General features: G+C 49.7%; 8 protein-coding genes across 8 annotated transcripts; 4 read left to right on the top strand and 4 right to left on the bottom strand.

The window, feature by feature from the left end:
• Window positions 1-765: 765 nt before the first annotated feature.
• Window positions 766-1,956, bottom strand: EV420DRAFT_1261921 (ketopantoate reductase PanE/ApbA C terminal-domain-containing protein; the record flags this gene model as incomplete). Its single annotated transcript, XM_060467102.1, has 1 exon — window positions 766-1,956. One exon carries the CDS (start codon window positions 1,954-1,956, stop codon window positions 766-768), a length of 1,191 nt encoding a protein of 396 aa, XP_060336620.1.
• Window positions 1,957-2,392: 436 nt separating this feature from the next.
• On the top strand, window positions 2,393-4,128 carry EV420DRAFT_1514952 (NADP-dependent oxidoreductase domain-containing protein). Its single transcript, XM_060471865.1, has 12 exons — window positions 2,393-2,499; window positions 2,551-2,564; window positions 2,616-2,631; window positions 2,687-2,710; window positions 2,760-2,889; window positions 2,940-2,953; window positions 3,007-3,036; window positions 3,092-3,242; window positions 3,297-3,375; window positions 3,428-3,678; window positions 3,736-3,896; window positions 3,950-4,128. The coding sequence occupies exons 1-12, from the start codon at window positions 2,464-2,466 to the stop codon at window positions 3,995-3,997; spliced, it is 954 nt and encodes a 317-aa protein (XP_060336619.1). The 5' UTR covers window positions 2,393-2,463; the 3' UTR covers window positions 3,998-4,128.
• Window positions 4,129-4,233: 105 nt separating this feature from the next.
• On the top strand, window positions 4,234-6,435 carry EV420DRAFT_1637689 (uncharacterized protein; the record flags this gene model as incomplete). Its single annotated transcript, XM_060476745.1, has 2 exons — window positions 4,234-5,954; window positions 6,006-6,435. 2 exons carry the CDS (start codon window positions 4,234-4,236, stop codon window positions 6,433-6,435), a joined length of 2,151 nt encoding a protein of 716 aa, XP_060336618.1.
• Window positions 6,436-6,649: 214 nt separating this feature from the next.
• On the bottom strand, window positions 6,650-7,311 carry EV420DRAFT_1514948 (uncharacterized protein). Its single transcript, XM_060471864.1, has 3 exons — window positions 7,103-7,311; window positions 6,824-7,046; window positions 6,650-6,777 (listed from the first exon to the last, which is right to left on the bottom strand). The coding sequence occupies exons 2-3, from the start codon at window positions 6,951-6,953 to the stop codon at window positions 6,680-6,682; spliced, it is 228 nt and encodes a 75-aa protein (XP_060336617.1). The 5' UTR covers window positions 6,954-7,046; window positions 7,103-7,311; the 3' UTR covers window positions 6,650-6,679.
• Window positions 7,312-7,326: 15 nt separating this feature from the next.
• Window positions 7,327-9,897, bottom strand: EV420DRAFT_1514945 (uncharacterized protein). Its single transcript, XM_060471863.1, has 9 exons — window positions 9,874-9,897; window positions 9,295-9,644; window positions 9,083-9,239; window positions 8,964-9,054; window positions 8,570-8,892; window positions 8,400-8,510; window positions 8,324-8,346; window positions 8,152-8,268; window positions 7,327-8,098 (listed from the first exon to the last, which is right to left on the bottom strand). Exons 2-9 carry the CDS (start codon window positions 9,468-9,470, stop codon window positions 7,498-7,500), a joined length of 1,599 nt encoding a protein of 532 aa, XP_060336616.1. The 5' UTR covers window positions 9,471-9,644; window positions 9,874-9,897; the 3' UTR covers window positions 7,327-7,497.
• Window positions 9,898-10,527: 630 nt separating this feature from the next.
• EV420DRAFT_1514939 (uncharacterized protein) lies at window positions 10,528-12,060 on the bottom strand. The gene is made up of 7 exons (XM_060471862.1): window positions 11,955-12,060; window positions 11,890-11,900; window positions 11,602-11,833; window positions 11,059-11,544; window positions 10,939-11,000; window positions 10,842-10,883; window positions 10,528-10,784 (listed from the first exon to the last, which is right to left on the bottom strand). The coding sequence occupies exons 1-7, from the start codon at window positions 12,027-12,029 to the stop codon at window positions 10,604-10,606; spliced, it is 1,089 nt and encodes a 362-aa protein (XP_060336615.1). The 5' UTR covers window positions 12,030-12,060; the 3' UTR covers window positions 10,528-10,603.
• Window positions 12,061-13,118, top strand: EV420DRAFT_1514935 (uncharacterized protein). The gene is made up of 2 exons (XM_060471861.1): window positions 12,061-12,604; window positions 12,654-13,118. Exons 1-2 carry the CDS (start codon window positions 12,310-12,312, stop codon window positions 12,722-12,724), a joined length of 366 nt encoding a protein of 121 aa, XP_060336614.1. The 5' UTR covers window positions 12,061-12,309; the 3' UTR covers window positions 12,725-13,118.
• On the top strand, window positions 12,836-14,312 carry EV420DRAFT_1514930 (uncharacterized protein). The gene is made up of 6 exons (XM_060471860.1): window positions 12,836-13,118; window positions 13,168-13,385; window positions 13,436-13,576; window positions 13,627-13,886; window positions 13,944-14,170; window positions 14,223-14,312. The coding sequence occupies exons 1-5, from the start codon at window positions 12,857-12,859 to the stop codon at window positions 14,104-14,106; spliced, it is 1,044 nt and encodes a 347-aa protein (XP_060336613.1). The 5' UTR covers window positions 12,836-12,856; the 3' UTR covers window positions 14,107-14,170; window positions 14,223-14,312.
• The last annotated feature ends 763 nt before the right edge of the window (window positions 14,313-15,075 follow it).

Here is a 15,075-nt window from a genome sequence, read left to right as displayed (position 1 = left end):
TCCCATCGCTTCTCCCACTGTCACGAAGATCGTCTCGGACCCGCTGGATATTTCATCGCGTATCCACCCTGAAAACTCATCTGGGAGAACAGGCGGGTTCTCCCGTTCACCATTTCCATCTTTCATTGGGTTTGAGCGGGCCGAAAGAAGGGGGGAAGACGGGAAGTGCGATGGACAAAGGTAGACACGGTACGTTTTGACTCGCTTCTCCCCACATGTCTCGGGAACGAAGCCAATGCAGAGGTGAGTCGGGCAGTATTTCAAAAAAGGTCTATCGTGCTTATACTCGTGGCCGGAAGATATCATATTCAACGACTTGGCCGCCCTCTCCACGCGCCATCCAGATTCTCCATTTTCTCAATGCGACCCTTACTTTTTATTCGATTAATGGAAAGCATAGATACGAGGGGATACGAGTACCAAATCTGAAGGTGGTACGTGAAGATTTGCGCCCGGTACATCGATTGCAACGTGCTCGCACACCCCTCCTTTGTCCTCCCAGAGTGGGACTAATTTTATTTTAGATTCTGTTGTATTTCCTAAAACTACTCTCCTGTCATAAACATGTAAAACGCCGAATATATCGTACTCTCGTTAAACGCCGTCGCCTCATTGCGATATGTACTGTCCATCTTGCTTTGTTCATGCCCATGATGAGTAAGTTATTGGTTAATATCAATAAGACCGATGACAAGCAACAGGAACAGAGCTACTCAAGCCCAAACGTAAAGTGAACAGGAACGTCAGCGTTCACCCAAGTCCATCTCACAACATTTGATCCAACGGTATAGCACTGCGCGTCTGGACCAACTCCAGCAGTAGCGCCGTCCAAGGTACGTATATCTTGTACTGCGAAGCCATTTTAAGAAGGTGTCCGTTTAGATTTAGGATCTCCGTAGGTTTTCCTCCTCTTATATCTGATAACATAGGCGAAATATGGCCTTTAGTGTCCAGCACATACTTGAGGACATCCTCCTCCAGCGAAAGCGGTTGCAACTTTCGTGGGAGAATAGTACGTGAGGCTGGGTCATCCTCCTCCCCATCCTCGGAATGAGCCATTTTGAGATGGGCATCTATCTCTGCAGCAAATGTTCGGGAAGCCTCAGAAGTGACCCGGCGTGTGATGGTGCGAAACGAAGGAGAGTGGAGAAGCTGTCCATTTCGACAGTTGAGAAGAGCGGTGAGGGGATCGACCACAGAGCGTAAAGCGAGATTGCATCGCAAGTTTGTCTGAATCTCTGGGAGGGGTTTCCATGATGGGTTGAGAGACTTCATTTTCAGAAGTGTCTCCACGGTGTCCCGGAGTGTTCTGTTGCGGTTATAGTAGGGATCGGAAGGGGATGATACGATGTCTGAGAGCCGACCTTTGCGGTCGAATAGAGGAACTGATTTATCGTAAAAACCGGCATCGAAATCCTTATTGGTGTCGTTCGGAATGATCCCGAAGGCGAGCTCGCCTGCGTGTGTATGGATGATATCACATAGAGCGTGGTTCGTGTGCGCCCTATGGGTGCTAGTTGCAAGGATAAAATTGGGACGCTCTCGGGGGTCGCTAAATATACGCTGTACGAGTTCTTCGTACATCCCCATACCATTTTGCAGAAGAAGGATAGTGGAGGCGGAGGTCAGACGTGATGAAAGCATGCGCATCATAGGAAATGTGTGATATGTTTTCATGGTGACTATTAGTGAGTCGATGATATCCTCCGATGTTTCCTGTGCAAGCGGAGAATGTGAAAGTGATGGATTTGGTATCTGGCAAAAGTAACCCGTCGAGACGGAAGGAATGCCATGGTGTTCAACGCGGATAGTGTTTCCAAACAGCTCGCCAAATTCGCGTGCCTGTCTGGAGTTCCTACGGATAATAGTGACCGTGTCGGTAGGACCAATGCTGGATTTCAGGTGGTGGGTGATGAGAGAGCCTATGGGACCAAGTCCTACGGTATGAAACCGCATTTTGCTGAGTAGTTAGACATATCTAAATAAACACTTTCATTCCAGTATGTCAAGGGAGCGAGGTGACCTTACGGAAATGGCTTGGACGTCGTATATGACGCTCGTCGCGTCGGACAAGGAAATTTTCGATAGTTCACGTGACTGTGTCGTCATTAACGCGTTCAATCACCCATTTCGAATTTGTTTCGAATTTTGCCCTGAACACATCTCAAACTTACTATGTATCCACATTTGTGTGATGGAGTGGGGAGACAATACGGAAGATTCCCAAGAACTTTATCCTTAGAGCCGTGGTGCTTGTATTACCGGTGATTTGACAGCATTCCACATAGAATGAGAGAAGTTGGTACAGATCCGAGGGTCATCCGATGCAATGGTGATGCAATCGATAAGCAAGCGGCCATAGGGCTCAATTACGGGCCGTAGCGTGGGGGCGTATTCTTCTCTATAAAAGTCCACAACGGGTGTATTCGATTTCACATCTCTCTCTTCTCTATCACCACCATCATGTCGACCGTCGTATTGAAGAGAACAAACCAGAAGGTATTTTATACCTCTTTCGCTTTCACGCTTGAGATGCTGATCAGCTATTAGATGCCGCTGGTTGGGTGAGTCGCTCTTCGTTTACCTGTGTAACGAACGTTCCTAATCCGTACCAGCCTTGGCCTCTGGAAGGTACGCGGTGTTTTGAAGCTTCTGGTCAATAGCCTAACTTCCTTCTACTTGCCAGATACCCAAGGATTCGTGCGCAGATGTAAGAATATCATGTTTACGGCCCGCGACGGAGAGTGACCCTGCTCTAGACCGTATACAACGCCATCAAGGTTGGATACCGTCTATTTGATGGTGCTGGAGACTACGGCAACGAGAAAGAGTCCGGTGAGGGTGTTCGCAGGGCCATTGCAGATGGCCTTGTCAAGCGAGAAGATATTTGTGTGTCTTCATTGCTATCCTTCGTTGTCTATGGCTAAGACTCTTTCTAGTTATCACTTCCAAGGTCAGCGTCTTTTCAGAAAATGTTTGTCATAAGTGAACGTATATGGTCGTTAGCTCTGGAACACCTTCCACGCTAAGGAACATGTGAGTGTATCTACAACATAATAGTATTGCATATATTGATAGATCTCGCGGTTAGGTCCACGCCCTTGCTAAGAAACAACTTGAGTTGTGGGGGATTGATTACTTTGATCTCTTCCTCATCCATTTCCCGGTCTCTCTCGAGTATGTCGATCCCAACCACCGTTACCCTCCTGAATGGTGGGGTGATGACGGCAAAGTTCATCTCGGTAGGCTCGTTATGCATAGGTGCCCTCTTTGTTTTGCTAATCAACGATGAACAGCGAACACGCCCATTCAAGAGACTTGGACCGCTATGGAAGAATTAGTTGATGCTGGTATCGCAAAGAACATTGGTATCAGGTGAATGTTCAGCATTAAAGCATGTTTGTTTACGCTAAGACATCTCCCAAAGTAATTTCCAGTCATCTTTGATCCTGGACCTCTTGAGATATGCTCGATACGAACCCCAGGTTCTTCAGATTGAATTGCACCCCTACCTCAACCAACAACCACTTGTTGATTTCTGCAAAGCTTGGGGTATTGCGGTTACTGCATATTCTTCGTTTGGACCTCAAGGATACATCGAGATAGGCATGGACAAGTCCGCAGCTAGTCTTCTTACGACCGACGCGATCCAACAAGTAGCGGCTGCAACCAAGAAGAGTCAGTCGCGTCAACACCATTCCCCTGTCCGTAGAAATGACTCACTTTTGACGTCAGCCCCGGGACAGGTTATCCTTCGATGGTCCACGCAACGCGGCATCGCGGTCATTCCTAAGAGCACCACCGATGACCGCCTCATTGAGAACCTGGGCAATCTTGACTTCAACCTGTCTGAACAGCAACTCAAGAGCATCAGCAATCTCAGTATCAACCTGAGGGTGTGTTTCTAATTATATCGACATTTTGTTGACTCGTTCACATTTCCTTCTAGTTAAACGATCCAGTTCTCATCGACCCTCGCCTCTCTATCTTTGCATAAGTGACGAGTCATAAAGAAGTAAACGTGGCATGTATACTAGCAAGGTACAAATGAATCAGATAAAGTATTGCGAGTGATTCTCGAGTGTTCTGCGCAGCATGGAATGCTATGCGCAAGCTATGCTTGCGGGACCGATGGAGCTTGCGCAGCGTGATTGGATAAGCGGAGTTTGAAATTGCCGGATATATAAACGCGGTCCGGCGATGGCAACTCTTCATTATTACATCCATCTCACGATGGCCATTCAGTTCAAACTTCGAGACGAGCGTAGCGGTCAGACGCGTCGCATTTCTTTCCCTCACCAGCCCGTTTGGGGAACTCTTGCGAGCAAGATCAATACGCTTTACGACATACCGCTCGATAAGATTGCCGTTACCTACATTGACGCCGACGACGACAAAGTCACCCTCAGTACTCAGGATGAGCTCCAGGATTTCTTCCAGGCTACGTACAAGTCTGGAGAAGTTGTAAAGTTCACGGTGCAGGATACCAGGATGCCTAGGGTTGATCTCGATGACAAGTCTTTGCCCGAGACGCCTCGTCCTGGGCCTACTAGTCATCGCGACACCTTTGGAGGTGATCCCAGTCTACCATTCCATGTTGACGACGACTGGCAGAACATCCGTGTCCCCAACTTCACCAATATGTTTATGCCGCCCGACTTGGAGGAACATGGATTTGTCGAGTCAGTTCACGACAGTCATGCTGACTCTTCTTCGGATGACGATAGCCTGGCCCCACATCCTCTTGACAAGGGCAAAGGAAAGGCTCTGGATATCTCTTCGTCCGTTTCCACTGATAGCATCCCGCCTCCTTTCCGCCCTTTTAGTGCTGCTGACAGACACTCTCTGCCTCCCTTGAGTGCCAACTCCACCCCCCGTTTCTCAAATATCGTCCCGTCTCCTCCCAAGAGTGACAAGCCTTCCTCGGTAGCTCCAGTCATCGGTAACCAAAGCACTCCCAAAGGAGGTGTTTCGCAGGGCGTGAGTGTCCCAGCCGAGTCTGAAGCGCTCAAAGCCAGTAATGAGTCGGTCGCCGGCGCTACCGAGACCCTGGCAGCCGAAGATGATGATCCACCTCTTGCGCCTCTTGAAGACCCCCGTCCTACTCCTTCTCTCACTCATGACATCGCGTCGCTCATTGACGCCTTCTCTAGTGCCTTTGCAGCTCACCCAGAGCTGTCTGAAGGCTTCAGGAATCTCGTCAGGAACGCGGCCAATGGCAGTTACTGGACTGCGCATCGTGAGGCTTTGCACCAAGCGGCTACTGAATATACGCAGGTGGCTCAAACGGAACTGAAGAGGGCTGAAGAGGAAGCCGCTAGCAGGGTTTCCTATGCTGTTGCTCATCTCGCTCGCACTGTTGCTCAAGCTGCTGGCGTTTCCGCGGATCCTCCAGCTGCTGGGTCTAGTGAACGAAGAGAGCCGGCGTCTTCCCCCACGGCTACTTGGTTCCCCCCATTCCATCCTTCCCCCCGTGGTCGTGGCCGCGGAGGTTTCCGTGGTGGTGGACCCGGCCGTCATGGTAGCCCACCCTTTGGACATCATGGATGGGCATCGCCATTCGGTTCACCTCCCGGTGCTCGTCGTCCCGGACCCCCGCCTCCTGGTTCGTTCCCTCCTGGCCCTCCTCCTCATCATGTATTCCCTGGCCGCGGATTCCCACACCCTCCACCCCCTCCTGGCCACGGATTCCCGCACCCGCCCGATCACGATTTCCCTCCCCCGCCACCGCCTCAGTGGTCATGGAGCTCTCCTCTGCCCCCGCCCCCGCCGCCTCCCGTTGCTGATGTTGAGCCCTCTAAGCCAACTCCCCAGGAGCTTAGGGCGCAAGTTGAAGCTGCCAAGCTCTTGTACAAGGCCGAGAAGGACAGGTATCGTCGGGATCGTGCAGAGCGACAGAGAGCGAAGATGTGGGGTCATGGTCTTGTTCCTCCACCGCCGCCGCCTCCTGAAATGTGTGTATCTTTTCCCCCCGGTTTTCGGCCTTTAGCTAATCATGCATTCAGGTCTATGGATGACAGCATTATTCCAAAGACGGAGGAAGCTGAGCCCATCATCCCTCCCGCAGCGCCTTCCGCTAGCGTACTCACTCCCCCTACTCCCCATCTTGTGAGCCAAGCGCGCGGGCGCTACCCCCAGCTTGAGATGACAGGCGTTCCGCGTCGCGCCAATACTTATCATGGACATACGGTTTCCCTCAGCCCCGCTGATAGGGCTGTGGGACGGATTGTCAAGAAACTTGGCGACATGGGATTCACAGAGAAGGGACATCCCGACATGACATCCACGATTCGCTCCCAGGTTCCCCCCGACGGTGAGGTGTCTAAGGAGGTCGAGGATAATATAGTTACTACGTTCATCGAAGAGCTGGACGTTGGACATCAGACTCCTCCAAAAGCCTCCGGTTCCAAAGCTGTACCTGGAGCTTGGGATTGACCTTGAGATATGGTTTGGTTGTACGAGTATAATGGTTTCTGCTGGATCTTTCAAGATGGTATATGCACAAATTTCATATTAAGTAGGTAAGTAGCTTGATATTAAGAATAAGAATCAATACAAGGTATGTTGAAAGGTGTATAGGAAAATAATGTACACTATTGTGTAATATATGATGTGTTCAATACCGATGTGACTAAAGAGATTGACGTTCACTCAAATCGACAGCTACATCCAATGTAGGCTATAAGCGTCCGACACATATGCATTGAAATATTGCGTCTTGAAGTGTTGAAAATTGGTTGATAATGTCACAAAGACTCGACGTGCTAAGATGTGAAGCTAGCGCCAGATAAGCGAGATTATCCTACGCAACACTTACACTTGCCTTTACCGAAACCTGATCCGTCGCGACAAAAGGCGCTAGGTTTTACAACAGATCCGGATGGCGCCCCTGCTTTTCTCAGCAAACCGAAGTGAAATACGCACGCGAGGTACAATCGACCTTTGAAATCCATTGAGGCCCGACACTTCCCGACGCAGCCCGACACGTCGATCTATCGTCGATCCAGAACCGCCGATCGGGTGGCGTATGTAACCCGTATAGCGAACTTGAAAGATGATTGAAGAATAAGCAGATGCACAGCTAGAACTTGTGTATATTTACCGTTCCAAGTAAGTAGTATAAGCCAAATACTATCCCTTATCTTCGAGTACAAGTTCCAACCGTGAAACACGCTAAGTTAGCACCCCCAAGGTTTCGGCTTCCGCGCCCTACGGGGTGCTCCACTCCAATTGAACCTAGTGAACCAACCAAGTTCAAACTGATTCGGCTAAATGTCGCCGTTTGTGGATACTTACTGCGGGTGGATGACCCCGGACATGGTATGCCGGTGACCTTAATTAAATGCACATTGAAATAGCTTGAATTTCATGCATAGCCTGCATGCATGACACGAGGCCAATAACACCTTCCGATACCTCTAAGTACATGCTGTGGTTATAGGTATAATATTTGACTAGCATTAGTCCGATAATGATAACATGCAAATAATAATAGCGTCACGCGTCCAAAAATTCGTCCGTGCTCTGCAGCAAATTGTCCCAAAACTTGTCGACAGTCTCCTTCTCAAAGCCATTCTCGTCGTATCCTAAACTGATCCAGAGCTTGCCAACAAAAGTGTAACCAAACAAGAGCATTCCCCCAGCGCGTTGACGAGATCCCGTGGTCAACGTATGAAGCTTCACGTCCCCAAAATTCGCATGCTTGTAGATTCCATCAAGGTTCCCAAGCAAAGACAGCCCAATCAGCGCAGCAGAAGGCGCGCGCGAGGGTCCTTGGACTGCTGGTTTGGGTGGTGGGGGCACCCAAACGCCTCGCGCCTTCTCATCGTCCTCCTTTCCCCAGGCTCGTGCTCGAACACCTCGCTCACGAGCCATCTCGTGGCTTCGAGAAATGAGCAAGGGGCTTTTAGCGGCCTGGGTGCTCTGCTCCTTCGCTGAACGAGCACGGTGCCAGAAGGTTCTGGACAAGTCGCCGGTCTTGGGGAAGAACGAAGGAAGAACGACATTAAAGTACCCGATGGCGAGGTACCAGTACGAGTCGTTTAGCGCTTTGTTGGCATTGAGGTTGGGGCGGAGGTTGAGAGCGGAGTACATCATCCTGAGAAATTCTCTAAGTTCGACGAACGGGCAAAGAATATTGAATACACTTACGAAGGAACTTCCCACTTCGAATCCGTGGTTCTCGCCCACGCAATGTTGCAAAGAGCGAAGTATGCACTAGATATTGAGACACCATGCGCTTTGCACGTCTTCAGCATCTTCTTCGTCCTTTCGGCATCGATGGAGATGGTTGGGACTGATAGTCCGCCGAGGCTGACCGGACCTACGAGGGAACGTATGCCCGCCCTTAATCAATCGACGTGAGGTAGCGAACCGGGTTTTGAGCTGAGAACACCTACTATTAATTTATCCTGGCACCTCTGGAAATCAACTCGACAGGCTGCACTGTGAAAACGTCCGGTGGGCGCCGCGGGAAGCCTATCCTCCAGGGACGAAGGTAGAGTATATTCCTAAAATACAACTTCGATCAGAAGGAACTTGAAGGTTGGGCCAATCTAGGCACACTGACATCATTAGCCTTATTGCATCGGGTTTCCCACTCGGTTCTCAAGACTCCCTCGAGCTCATGCTCGTTCTTGGAGCTTCCCAGGAGACCGAAGAAGTCGTTGGCGAACTGATGTAGGGCCATGCCGTCACCCAGGAAATGAGTTGCGCAGATGAGGATATCATGATTCACGCCTGGATTTGCGTCACGAGGCGCCGTAGTGGATGGAATGGGCGTAGACGGAGGACTGGGAAGCGAGGACCCCTCATCAACGGAGGATATAATCAGATAGGACAGACGATCCGTGGACAGTGTGCGAGGGCCGTTCAAGTAGGAATCAATCAATTCTAAGGGGAGCAATAGCAATAGTAAGTCTCCAGGCGATCATCGAATGGAGAAGATGAACAAAAAAACTGACCATCTTTAACTGCGCTACGAGATTCTAAGTTGCGATCCGCGTCAAGGAGAGCTTCATCAACTGATGCCAGGGGCAGTGTACCTGGATGTGACTTTGTTGAGTTTTGTTGCATGAGGTACAGGATGGGAAACATACACGAATCGAATATCTTCGTAGTCGTGCATTTGTACCTTTGAGGCGAGAAGGGGATGTCTCACACGAAGAATTGCCCAGACCAGTTTCACTCTAGAACGGCGAACAAGGCTAGTGGGTGCATTAAAACCCAAGTGCAGATACCTAGTTGACGCCAGGGTCAGCAATCCATCTGATAAGACCTAAATCCAAAACGAACATATCATTGACACCGCTCTCGCGTGAGGGAAGAAAGTACGACGCCTCGGTGTCTCCCAGTCGGCGCTCATAGTGACCTGCAGGCCGGGATGCCTGCACAGGCATATACCCTTGGTCGGAATGCGCAGAGACATCTGACAGAGCTGGGGAAGGGAGATGCTCGGTGTAGGTCGCCATGAAGGATTCGTCAAGGGGGATGGGTACGAATGCCTTATGCAGGGAACGGGGAAGCGAGACCGCGAAGTACTAATATAGATGAATGACATTGAGAGGGTGCGGTGCTAAACTTATACATAGCACCCGGATTGAGACGCGGACGATCAATGGGAGGCAATTGAACGGCCCATCGTGCTATAAGGCAATTGAGCGGTGCCATCATACAATATGGAACCGCCGGTGGGGATCGAGGAGAGATCAATCGTATGTCTGATACAGGCAAACCACCTTTACACGTGCATCAAGAACCGGTTCATATCGCACTGCATGAGGCACCTGTCCCGTAATATTTCATCGTCATGACTCTAGTCTGGGGGCCACAAATATGAATACCGGTCTTTTCAACTTGACAGTGAAGACTTACGAATCATTGCCAAACGGGGTACCATGGCCTAATTTCATTAAAGTCATACGATACCATGCAAGTTCTGGAAAACATAACTGCGAAGAGCTCGCAGCAACCGGGTGATCGGAACAGCACACTGCTGGGCGGTTGAGAGATCGTGGCTGCTTGGTCAGCTACGACTTGCGACTAGCTGCACGATCAGAAACCTTAATCGGGAAGCGGAAGCATCTGCCATTCCGATCTGGCGTCAGAAAACATACCAGCCTTCTAAGACAACCCGCGCATTTGTCTATCTTTTCAATACACATGTTTCGCCTTTGTAAGTCAATTCTAACTGAACTCCTGTGTATGCCCCCCCAAATAACGGCAAGCTAGCGCCTTCTTCGAGGACTTTGGACGGTCTCTACAAAGCTGAAACTGTTCGTGAAAGTGCATTTGAAGAAGGGTGCTTGTAACGGAAGTTTAGGTCATAAACTGTATACAATTCGCCACATACGATGCCCGGAACTGTCATCCTCACTAAAAGTCCCAGTGATTTCGAAGTTGTGAACTTGAGGGGAAGATGGGGTCCAGGGCGGAGTTGGAGTTGGGGTTCGTTGACGCACATTTGCCAATTAGGATTTGCGTTCGTCTTATCTGATGCCCAAGGGGCCTCCCTGATCACAGGCAAAAAGTTCGGATATACTTGCCTGTGCTACTTGCTATATACAATGTCCATCGGATAAACCTAGCACGACAGTTCATCCATCTAAGAAGACGACGCTTTTTCCTCCTTCTCGGGTACTTGCCACAGTACAACGCTCTCTTCGTCATCTTTCGGCGTCCTATCCCCGCGTTCCAGCGTTTCAAGATCAACATCTTGACGCTGAGACTGGGTCTGCGGTGCCGGCCGTGGTGCCGATTCGGTTGATTTAACCCAAGTATAAAACCTATTCAGAATAGTGTGAGCTCGGAGGATGGGAAGACGCGTTAACGATATCACATACATCGTTCCGCCGAGGATGACGAGAATGGATGAGGCACGGTTGCTAGAGCATCATTGTTAAAAGATATTAAGGTCCATCAGAGAAATATATCGCGTACACAGTGAGAAGGTCATTAAAGATCCAGACTCCAAGGAGCGTTTGCAGTACCGAACGAGCGGCCTGTAGATGCATCAGAACTCATTTGTCTAACGATATCCGAATGCCCGGCTAAACTCACACTTGAAAACATATGAGTGATAGGGCTCGTAACTTTGATGCTGAGCAGGCCAGCGACACAGAGTAAGAACCCGAAGAGACCCGTTACCACACAACCCCACATAAACACGGTTCCGGTCCATTCGCTGCTTTGCATCAGCTCTTGTAGACGCCATGGCTCGCCGTTTAAGATGACAAATGGGAACAGCATAACTGCCGACCCTACATTCGTCCACCAGGCAAGTTCGATCGTGGAATTATTGCAATGAGGCAACGAACTCTTGATAAGGACGGCATGGAACGCGATAAACAAGGAGGAGAGGAAGCCGTAAAAGAGGGAGATCAGGGACGGAGCAGCCATTACAGGAACGGACTTGGAGGGGGCAACACCCAGAAAGAAGCCACAGGTCACGATCACGGCGGCCGTGATGACTTTCCTTGATGGAGTTGAGCGAGTGTTTACTGATGAAACGAGAATAGTCAAGGGAAGTTGAAGTCCCCGTGCTATCTACACTGACAGTTAGCTTCTGACAAGACATATGACATTGGAATAATTATATTATACCTGGAAAAAAGACGCCTCTACATCTCGCAAGCACAAGGTGTTGAAAACAAGACCGATAATGTTTATAGAGACGACCGGAATCAGCTTTTTGGCAACAATTGGGTCAAGCTTTGGTAATTGGATCTTGGTGGATACCAGAGCAGAAACGTGAAGTAACGCGACTGCAATGAGTAACTGGATGAACAGGAAGAGCAGAGGTAAATCGGGTGAGTTATTCAGTACAGCTTTGTTACTATCGAAATAGTTTCAATATTGAGTGTCGGGGACAATACGCCATCAAGGACATACACGAAGACCATCTAGAACATAATGCAATTCAGGAGCTGTGGTTCGAGAGGACTAATAGGACATACCACTAGAGCTGCGGACATGTAAAAGCCGACGACGGCGGCAACCTTGAGGTTGTTGGCATTGGGGAGGGGGGCCATGGCTGAGAGAAGGGCACTGCGGGACCAGTGGATGGCGAACAGACTTTATGTCGGAAAGACGGCGGCAAGATGCCGAGACTGGGGCTATGAGATGAGATCTTGGATCTCGATCGCCCTGACGTACCTCGGCGACAATCCAGTCGAGCGAGCTGCTAACGGAATGTGACAAGAGCGGTTCACCAGCCATGTGAGTCGTGCGAGCTGCTATGCCTTCCTTTTATTACCCCTTCCCCATGATCCTCTCCTCCGACTACTCCTACTCCTCGCCCCCTCTCCTCCTATGAACGCCAAATATTCCCGTGCCCGTTCAGAGTCTCCAGTCTCAGATGACTCCCTCGACGCCGTCTACCGTCCTGGCTTCAAGTCCCGCCGGCGCACTTACATCAGTGCTGCCGTTCTGCTAACATTCCTTTCCTTGATGGCTCTTGTTTCCTTTTCATTTTGGACGGCGTCCCCCACTGTCAGTCGAGCTGCAGAACCTAGCCACGAGGATTCCTCAGAATTGACCGCAGTGGAACCTGATGTCCTCGGTCCTTCGAATTATGTACTTGGAGCACCCACTGAGCACTTTAGAGGTGAGTCCAGTTTCGTCTTCAGTGTCACGGTTCCATTAATGTCGTCCAGATAACCTTCGCCCCGACGTACAGTACATAACATCTTGGATCTCTGCGGGTTGGAGTGAGTTATTTTGTTGACGAGCCGAGATGGGACGACTGACGGCCAACACCCTGCCTAGCAAACGACGTGATGACTTATGTTCGTCAATCTTTGCGTATCCATCAATATGGACTGAATTTTTTTTCCAGGTTAATTTGATCTATCTGGGAATGATCACCGACCGAGTACCCGTCATTCCAATGTTTACGCCGTCGCATATTGGTGGTTCCGTGCCCCCCATTGCTTTCGGTGATGTTTTTGATGTTCCGCGTCTTCGGAAAGCTCTAAACAAGCCGATCATCGAGTGGCGCGACGTCAAAGATCCGGCCAGTAACCAACTCGACAACCTGGGCTGCTGGAATGTTTGGGAATCTTCGCAGTTTTACGAAGCACATCCGCGTGGAAGCCCTGTCCTATACCATCTTGGGTTGGGTATGCAGAAACCCTGCTGTTAGCCCCCACATACTGACCCACAATCCAGATATTTCATATACCAAAATGCCCAGCTGGATCAAGCTGTATCAAGACTTCGAACACGACTATTCCACGACGTTTTGGGCATTAGCGAGATTCGCATACCCCGAAACTAGAAATGCCAACCTTGTAACGCCACTACCCTCGCCTGCCACGAATGTCTCGCTGCCACCTGATGAGCAGATGCTTTGTTACGACTATTTATATTACGTCTGCGCACAACAGGTGAGTAAAAATACCATCAAAAAATGACGCCAAGCTCAGAATTACCGTAGCCAAACGAGTTCGAAGCCGACTTCAGTCCTGCATGGCGCTTCGTCGCGCAGTATATGCATTGGGTTCCTTCACTAGAGCGGCTGGCGAATGTGTATATCAATCGGGCCCTCGGCTATGAAGACGACGAACCTACTCCTCCGGTATGATCTCTCCCGACTTAAACTCTTCTGACTCGCTAACGCCTAAACAGTACATCGGTGTCCACGTCCGCCATTATGACTTTGATCGCTATTGTGTGGACATACCACTAACAGACTGTTTCGCATCTATTCCTGTCATTGCCCGACGGGTACAAGAAGTCAAAGATGAATTGTTGGCAACAAAAGGGCTAGACATCAAACATGTCGTGATGACAAGTGATGAGAGGAACGCGAGTTGGTGGCAGGAGGTCGCAGAGCAGGGTTGGTTTACTCCAGATCATTCTCGCACGAAGGAACTCCTTGGAGATTGGTAAGTGCATTTGACTGATGTACTCGTTCGTACGTTGACATGCTCATGCCACGATAGGTACCCTGTCCTCATTGATGCGGCTATACAATCTGGCGGAGTAGGGTTCGTTGGTACGGACAGATCAACAATGTCACTCCTCGCTCGCCGACGAGTCGAATCATGGCAAAATGGCGTTACGAGAACTGTAAGGTGGGGGCATCCCGGCGCGGATGACCACTAGGGACTGATGGACTAACATTATCTTCAATCATTTGGCATGGACTGGACGTTTTGTACATCGTTTGCTGGTATCTGCATCAATGTAAATTATTTTAATCTATAGAATAATGTACGAACGTTTGGAATCATTTGCTTCGGGGCCCCTCTGAAAGAATCATTCGATTTCTGGTCAAATGGTGTGATGATAGTTGAGGCGACGTTGTGTCCTTCTCTTCGGCAAGCCTCGTGAGCGAAACGTAATCAATGTAATTTGAGTGGCCGGCCCGACAGCCCGCTCCCGACCACGAACAGTGTCAACTGGTTATTGATTAGCTTGACTGCGACCAGTTCCTAAAGCCGACACGACACTCGGAGATACCTTGACCTCGGTTCCTACAAATTATCCAGGTCCACGGCGCATCACGGATTGTTGACGACCCTAATAGCCAGAGATCTGGGATACTTACCCTGGTTATGTGGGGAGACGTATTGCGTTCTGCACGAGCCCGGTCCCTTGTACTTCATTGCGGTCTCTGTGCGGTTACTGGCTTATCTCTGGTGACCTTTCATTGAAGGGTCAAGGGCATTTGAGGACCTCAAGACGTGGAGTCATGCACGTACTGGTGCACACCGTGACTTTGATTGACGATCCATTATCCTCCAAGTTTGCTTCGATGGCATACTTCGAAATTATTCAATTTGAAGTACAATTGAAGTATCCTTCTCCTGCATCGAAAGGTGGACATTGGATGGCCTTGCACTACGATCTCGTCGAGGTAGAAGAGCGGCTTGCTCATTGTTACCAGAATTTTTTAAATTTTCACAGACCTCTCTCACCGTTTATCGCCACCACGAACTCTTTGATTTAATTTGTCTTCCTTTTTCAATGTCACTTTTATTGCTTGACTGACGGCTGGAAATTGTACCCAGGGCGGCGGGACCGATATCGCTTATTCCAAACGAGAGAAAAAAAATGTTAAACTCCCTATCA

The sequence above is a fragment of the Desarmillaria tabescens genome, assembly GCF_030435595.1.
Source record: "Desarmillaria tabescens strain CCBAS 213 chromosome Unknown EV420scaffold_5, whole genome shotgun sequence".
Classification (NCBI taxonomy): Eukaryota; Fungi; Basidiomycota; class Agaricomycetes; order Agaricales; family Physalacriaceae; genus Desarmillaria; species Desarmillaria tabescens.
This window is presented reverse-complemented; position numbering and strand designations above follow the sequence as displayed.

What these genes read in the sequence shown, in the direction of transcription:
- EV420DRAFT_1514952 (XM_060471865.1), top strand. Translation starts at nt 2,464, where the DNA reads ATGTCGACCGTCGTATTGAAGAGAACAAACCAGAAG. An exon ending in CCAAGGATTCGTGCGCAGAT is followed by an intron (nt 2,711 to 2,759) that starts GTAAGAATATCA and finishes ACCCTGCTCTAG; the next exon opens with ACCGTATACAACGCCATCAA. An exon ending in CCTTCCACGCTAAGGAACAT is followed by an intron (nt 3,037 to 3,091) that starts GTGAGTGTATCT and finishes TCTCGCGGTTAG; the next exon opens with GTCCACGCCCTTGCTAAGAA.
- EV420DRAFT_1514948 (XM_060471864.1), bottom strand. Translation starts at nt 6,953, where the DNA reads ATGGATTTCAAAGGTCGATTGTACCTCGCGTGCGTATTTCACTTCGGT. An exon ending in CGGATCAGGTTTCGGTAAAG is followed by an intron (nt 6,778 to 6,823) that starts GCAAGTGTAAGT and finishes ATCTGGCGCTAG; the next exon opens with CTTCACATCTTAGCACGTCG.
- EV420DRAFT_1514945 (XM_060471863.1), bottom strand. Translation starts at nt 9,470, where the DNA reads ATGGCGACCTACACCGAGCATCTCCCTTCCCCAGCTCTGTCAGATGTC. An exon ending in TCGTGTATGTTTCCCATCCT is followed by an intron (nt 9,055 to 9,082) that starts GTACCTCATGCA and finishes AACTCAACAAAG; the next exon opens with TCACATCCAGGTACACTGCC. An exon ending in GGGCATACGTTCCCTCGTAG is followed by an intron (nt 8,269 to 8,323) that starts GTCCGGTCAGCC and finishes CGATGCCGAAAG; the next exon opens with GACGAAGAAGATGCTGAAGA.
- EV420DRAFT_1514939 (XM_060471862.1), bottom strand. Translation starts at nt 12,029, where the DNA reads ATGGCCCCCCTCCCCAATGCCAACAACCTCAAGGTTGCCGCCGTCGTC. An exon ending in TAGAGGCGTCTTTTTTCCAG is followed by an intron (nt 11,545 to 11,601) that starts GTATAATATAAT and finishes CTGTCAGTGTAG; the next exon opens with ATAGCACGGGGACTTCAACT. An exon ending in GTCATCCTCGGCGGAACGAT is followed by an intron (nt 10,785 to 10,841) that starts GTATGTGATATC and finishes TATTCTGAATAG; the next exon opens with GTTTTATACTTGGGTTAAAT.
- EV420DRAFT_1514935 (XM_060471861.1), top strand. Translation starts at nt 12,310, where the DNA reads ATGAACGCCAAATATTCCCGTGCCCGTTCAGAGTCTCCAGTCTCAGAT. An exon ending in ACCCACTGAGCACTTTAGAG is followed by an intron (nt 12,605 to 12,653) that starts GTGAGTCCAGTT and finishes AATGTCGTCCAG; the next exon opens with ATAACCTTCGCCCCGACGTA.
- EV420DRAFT_1514930 (XM_060471860.1), top strand. Translation starts at nt 12,857, where the DNA reads ATGATCACCGACCGAGTACCCGTCATTCCAATGTTTACGCCGTCGCAT. An exon ending in ATTACGTCTGCGCACAACAG is followed by an intron (nt 13,386 to 13,435) that starts GTGAGTAAAAAT and finishes GAATTACCGTAG; the next exon opens with CCAAACGAGTTCGAAGCCGA. An exon ending in AAGGAACTCCTTGGAGATTG is followed by an intron (nt 13,887 to 13,943) that starts GTAAGTGCATTT and finishes ATGCCACGATAG; the next exon opens with GTACCCTGTCCTCATTGATG.